The sequence below is a fragment of the Cyprinus carpio genome, chromosome A15 (genome assembly GCF_018340385.1).
Source record: "Cyprinus carpio isolate SPL01 chromosome A15, ASM1834038v1, whole genome shotgun sequence".
Classification (NCBI taxonomy): Eukaryota; Metazoa; Chordata; class Actinopteri; order Cypriniformes; family Cyprinidae; genus Cyprinus; species Cyprinus carpio.
This window is the reverse complement of record NC_056586.1, coordinates 24077669-24084441: the sequence shown is the minus strand read 5'-3', so window position 1 is coordinate 24084441 and position 6773 is coordinate 24077669. Positions and strand designations below refer to the sequence as shown.

The window sequence follows — 6773 nt, the reverse complement described above, 5'->3', positions numbered from 1 at the left end:
TATGGGTTTGATAGTTTTGGGCTTCGTCCAAACCAATTCCAGACTGTTAGCATGGCAAGAGCAGCGGCCTCATAAATATCAATTAACTCCAATCAAATATAGATACATTTAATCAAACGCACACACTCTACATATTTACAAGTCTAATGCAGACAGAGCTGAAACACGGATATTATGGGTTGAGTGTTGTTTTAGCGCGTTCTCTGTCTCTCTCTCAGTTGTTCTGTGTTCCTGCTGGATCACTTCAGTCATGAGCTCGTGGCTAAAGTGTTTGATGGAGGAGTCGTGAACGATGACGAGGTTTGTATCAAATCACATGCAGCGCTTTATACAATACAGATCCATTCAAAGCAGCTTCACAGTAATAATCAGGAATATAACTGTTAATATTGTAAAATATTAAAAAAAGTTTAATACCAAAAATTTATCAAGGCAAATTTATCCATAAAATATACAAAAACCTCCTTTTTGGGCAATAACAAGTACATAAAAAATATTATTATTTTATTATTATTATAATTAATTATTATTATATGAATTTATTATTTGAAGTAAACTTAGTTTCAATTATATGTAGCAAAGTGCTTTTCATAAAAGTGATTAAAAATAAACGTAACATTTATTATAATAAAAACCTAAATAAAATTCACTGATTATGAAGCAGATTTAGCTTTACAGAAAACAGAAGTGTTATTATTCAGATCAGTTGAGTTCCTCTTAATTAATAATAATAATGGACGTTTTCAAATTGCATTGCATTAAATTGCTTTGAATTAAATTGAATTGCATTGCTTTGCACTGAAATTAATTGCATTGCATTTAAATGAATTGAATTGAATTGAATTGTATTGCATTAGTTAACATTGACTAACAATGAAAAATACATCTAAAGTATTTATTAATAATTTTGCCAATTGTTAATTTTAAGATTCACTAATACATTGTTAAAATCAAGAGTTGTACATTATAGCTGTATAATGATTATGAAGCAGATTTAGCTTTACAGAAGACAGAAGTGTTATTATTCAGATCAGTTGAGTTCCTCTTAATTAATAATAATAATGGACATTTTCAAAAAACATCCCCATTATTACTGTATTAAAGTTCTTCGGTCAAGAGCAGTGAGTGATTTTTCTCTGTGTTTTGTTGTTTTATTATCATTAAAGGGATAGTTCACCCAAAAATGAAAATCTTACCATCATTTACTCACTCTCAAGTTGTTTTAAACCTGAATGAATTTTCTTTCTCCTTAGAACACAGAAGTTATAAAAGAGTGTGGGAACCAAACAGCTGCTGGTTGCAAGGAACTTTCATAGTATCTTTTTTTTTTTTTCTCCTACTATCAAAGTCAATGGGGACCAGCAACTGTTTCAAAATATAACTTCTTTTGTGTTCAGCACAAGAAAGAAATCAATACAGGTTTGGGAAAACATGAGAGTGAGAAAATAATGACAGGATTTAAATTTCTGGGTGAACTGTCTCTTAAATGACACGCTGTAGCATTAGTACTATTAGACTGCTGTCACTTTAAGAGCTACACGCATCCGTTTCTCTCAACTGTTTACTTTCACTTTAGACTTAACCAGCTGTGTTTATATGTAAACCTTGTGTGTTCTTGACAGTATTAGCACAATCAGACATGAAAGATAACTCAGTCCAGTACTCATCCGCAGTTTGACAGGATCTTTAGTGTGTGTTCTCAGAAAAAGCACAATCAGACATGAAAGAACAGCATGCGAAATTTAAAAATGTTTAACCCGGCAAGGCTTCTATTTAAAACCCACATGCAAATCTTGTACTTTTGTGATTGTGATTAAGTGCAGTGTCCGTGAGGTGTGGGACTCTACCACTCTGAGAAGTAAACAATTTGTGGGAATGTGTTTGGCTCGGAAGAACGGAAGGGCACCCAGAAACTGTAAAAACTGTTAGCACGTTACTGCCCCTATTCCTTCAAAAGGCAGGATCTTTCGAGACGTTTTAATAGTCCATGGTTTAAAAAAAAGTCAACGTATTGCACATCAGGCTCCCAAAGTTTTAAGCCAGCTTCTCTTCTCTCTATGGTCCGAGCAGAAGAGGTTTACCGTATCCCGGGCGGATCAGGCGGCAATGGCTAGATCCGCGTGGCCACCCAAATTTGGAAAAAAATCCTCAACATCAAAGGGTATGCATTATCTCCCAACCCTATGTTTTACCGCGGGTGGAAGGCACCCCCTGCAGGAGCTTTCAGGGCCCATGAGAAACATCACTCTGCTTCCCCCATCAAAAGATGAGAGCCGAAGGTCAGGACACTGACACCACAGTTTCCCTGTAGGGAAAAAAAAATCCAGACATGGGAAATAAAATAAAGGAAATCTTTACATAATTTGCCGAAAATTATATACAAATTTTAAAATTGTTCGTGTTTAAAAAATATTAATTTTGGCCAGTTTGGGTCGGAGTTCAGGACATCTAAAAACGTTTTATTATTTCAACCCTAAAAAGGGCAAACCCATAAAGACACATCAGAAAATTAATTTAATGCTATTTTCCATCTTATTGGGACCTTTGTTGGTATAAATTCACTGGAAACAGAACACTTGTTTATCAATGTTTGTTACAGCATGGTTTTTTTGGTGTAATTCTTTGAAATGTTTTGGGAGAAAGACATAAACCTAAACTTGGTTCTCTTGTTGTAAAAGAAAAAAGACAATTTTTTATAAAAAATGCATTTTTTTTTTTAAAAATATTAAAACAGTTCTAAAAGTTTGGTTTTCCACAGAGTAAAAAAGAATAATGTAGTTATACTAATTCTTTTTTTTTTTATTAATTAAAAAATAAAATTATTTTATAAATATGGTTGCACCCTAAAATTGGCTTATCAGAATCAAAGCATATGTTAACCGATTTATCGTTTCCCAAAATTTGAAGTTGATATCACAAAAAAAAAATTTGGGGTTTCTACCAAAAAAACAAACCGCTGGGTGAGACCCAAAAAAAAACATCTATATTAAATTTTCTGTCCACAATAGACGTCTATTACAAAAAAACAGTCACCAAAATATGGAATCGGGTTGACGTCCAGACATTTCCAACGATATTTGTTTTGGTCAAGGATTTGCAAAAAGATTTGGTTTCTAAAACACAAGCCACAAAAATCACAGTCTATGTGTGTGTTTTATATCTTGATTTATATCCCCAAAAATGCGTACCCCCCGGATACAAACATTTAGAGACAGATTTCAAAAAAAAAGCATTTAATTTATAAAATTTAAATTAAACTTTGGATATATGGACTATATATGACTTTTTTTTTTTTTTTTTTTTTTTTTTTTTGTTTTTGTTTTTTTTTTTGTTTTTTTTTTTTTTTTTTTTTTTTTTTTTTTTTTTTTTTTTTTTTCCTTTGTCCTTGTTTTTTTTTTGTTTTTTTTTTTTTTTTTTTTTTTTTTTTTTTTGTTTTTTTTTTTTTTTTTTTTTTTCTTTGCATTATTTGTTTTTTTTTTTTTTTTTTTTTTTTTTTTTTTTTTTTTTTTTTTTTTTTTGTTTTTTTATTTAGATAGTGATGTATATTTAATTTGTTCTATTATATTTATATTTTATATATGTTATTTTATAGATTTTGAAGTGTACATTTATTGTTTATTATATTATTTTTTATATGTACATTTATTATATATATATATAATATATATATAATTTATTATATATATTTATATATTATATATAATATATATATATACGTTTTTTTTCTTTTTTGCATTTTTTTATTTATAATTTATATATATATATAAAATCATTTTTATCATTTATATTCCTTTCTATAATCATACGTTTTTGAATTTTTAAAAAAAAAAATTAAATTTATATAATTTTCTTTTTTTTTAGTTTTTTTTACAAGTGCGAAAACAGAAAATATAAAATTTTTTTATATTTATCTAAAAGGGTGTTTATATATATATATTATTATATATTTAAATATTTTTTTATTTTTTTTTATATATATATATTTTAAAATATATTTTAAAATATCTTTTATTATTTTAATATATATATATATTATAAAGATCAAAATAATATATTATTTAAAAAATGATTTTTATATTTTAAAATTTTTATACTCTTTTTCTATACACTTTTTACATATACATTCAAATTACAATATACATATAAATTCAGAAAAGAATGTATATACCATAAATATTTTTTTATATTTTTTTAATATTTTACAATTTATACCATTATAAATTATTTTTTATTATATAAAAAATTTATGAAAAATACAATTTAAACATGTAAAAACACTTTTTATATAAATCTTTTAATAAAATATATAAATTTAAAAAATTTACATTAATATAAATAAAATATTATAAAATAAATTACAATAGAATTAACATTTTGTTTTTATATATATTGATTTATGATATTTTTTGTTTTTTTGTTTTTTTATTTTTGTGTGTGTGTCAGTCTCTGCTGTATAAGAAGGTGCATGAGGCTCAGTTCCGCAGTCATCTGGCCAATGAGATGATGATGTACCACATGAAGGTGTCGGAGGAGGAGGTCACTAAACTCCTGCACAGCGGCATCGAGCCGGTCCAGAAGATCCACCCGGACTTCTCTGAGTTCACGTACACGCCGCGCTCTCTGCCCGACGACAGCACGCCGATGGTACGACTCCAGCACAAACCAGACGATAACGACTGAAGACACACACCAATCAATCTCTCTCTCTCTCTCTCTCTCTCTCAGGGCATCCTGAGCATGCTTGAAGACATGGGCTTCATCAACACCTATAAGATCAACCTGCACACGTTAGCCAGGTACAGAAACACAACACATTAATAGGTCAATAATGAACAAATCTTGTAGAAATCTACCTAAAATAGGTTTTGAACTTTTACTACTATTTTGTACTGCTAATTTATAATGCTTTGTACTGATTATTCATACAGTTTATACAATTTGTACTAATTTATAAAAAATACACTATTAATTTATACAGCTTGTACTACTAATTAATACAGTTTTGCTATTTAATCAAATTTGTACCATTTATTATTATGGTACTATTAATTTATACCGTTGATATAATTTACACTATTTGTTCTACTAATTAATTCTATTTATACCATTTGGCACTATTAATTTAAACAACTGAGATTATATTATACTACTAATTGATATAATTTATACCATTTTCTTCTGCTTTTGACTATATCTCGTACTACTAATTAATACACTTTGGCTATTGTGTTCTACTAATTTAGAATTTATTCTATTTTATATTACTATTTAATTTGATTTATACTATCTGTACTAATTTATACAATTTTGTTACTTTGTTCTACTAATTTGTAATATATATAACATTTGTTCCTATACATTTATGTAATTTTTTGACTGTTAATTTATAGTTTCTACTGTTTGTTCTACTAATTTATGCTATTTGTGCGATTTTGTGCTACTAATTAATACTTCCGGTAGTACAATTTTATCATTTATTAATTTATACGATTTATACCACTTTGTATTAATATTTAATAAAATTTTGCCATTCTGTACTACAAATGTATAACATTTTTGTACTGCTAATTTATACCAAATTTACTATTTTGAACTTATTAATATAATTTAGTACTATTAATTTAATAATTTTTTAGCCATTCTGTACTACAAATGTACATTTTGTGCTACTAACTTATTTTTTAAACATTAAACGACTAAATGTCACGAAAAATCATATTTTCCTTACGCGGCTCTTGTGCACTTCTCAGTCATCACTCGTATTGCTATAAAGTTTTCAAACTCATTTTTATGGTATAGAAATGTCAACCTGTCATAAAACCGTGTTTGTGGCTGACAGCTGATCAGTCTCATCAATCCTCTGCTGATCTCATGTATATTTGATGCTGATGCTGACGCTGTTGCCAGGCAACGGAGCGGCTCATCTATAAGTCATAGCCGGGGATGCTGAATCGATAAGGAGTCAGACATTTTTCAGAGCATCCCTTTCCCGTTTTGGTTTTTGTCTTTGGGGAAAAAGGGCTACAAGACCCTCCGTATCCAACTGGTGCCGCTTTCCCTTCACTTCTGCTATGCACAGAACCCCACAACTGTCCAACACCTCGGTAAGCAAGGATCCTGACCCGATTTAAAAACCGCCGTCCAGTTTCCGCGCTTTTCAGTCGTTTTGTGTTTAGAGGTTTGAATCATTTTAGTGAAATCAGTTCGTTTTAGACAGTTATGTAAGGAATCAAATTAACATTTCATTACCTCCCGAATGTTTTAAGAAGGTTTGCACTGTTTTCGCTCACTGCTTACATTGGGATATTATTTTTTTTTGGAATTATGTTCGTATTGCGTTCACTGTTACGCTAATCGAGGTGGCTGAAATCTTGAGATCACATGACCTTTTTCACATCACACCACATTAAATAAAATAATTAACTTTTTTATTTCAATTAATGCTTGTTTTATTTGAAGTATTTTTTTTTTCGATTTTTTCTATTTTGTACTCTAATTTTTTTCAATTTATATTATTTAGTACTATTAAATTTTTAATTTAATTTATTTTTTCACAATTTTATATATTTTATCCCCATTAAAATTTCAATTTAAATTTTTTTTTCTACAAAATTTATACCATTTCGCTGGCAGAGATATAAGATCCGGGCCCCTCTTTGTCCTGCATGTTCTGATCTGGATCATGAGGAACCAAAAACCCCTTTTCAGGGGCCCTGGGTATCCTCATCCACAAAAAACCTTCGGGGCGAGTCTAGTTTTGTGAAATGTTAAAA

At 29.0% G+C, this 6773-nt stretch overlaps 1 protein-coding gene across 1 annotated transcript in view; it reads left to right on the top strand.

The window, feature by feature from the left end:
- LOC109101346 (cGMP-dependent 3',5'-cyclic phosphodiesterase-like) overlaps positions 1–6108 on the top strand; it is a 40859-nt gene extending 34751 nt beyond the window's left edge. Inside the window, exons 13-17 of the mRNA XM_042771743.1 lie at positions 219–382; positions 2033–2279; positions 4425–4644; positions 4726–4798; positions 5999–6108. Of these exons, the coding sequence (XP_042627677.1) occupies positions 219–382; positions 2033–2279; positions 4425–4644; positions 4726–4798; positions 5999–6108 (814 nt within the window). The remainder of the gene's footprint in view (positions 1–218; positions 383–2032; positions 2280–4424; positions 4645–4725; positions 4799–5998) is intronic.
- The last annotated feature ends 665 nt before the right edge of the window (positions 6109–6773 follow it).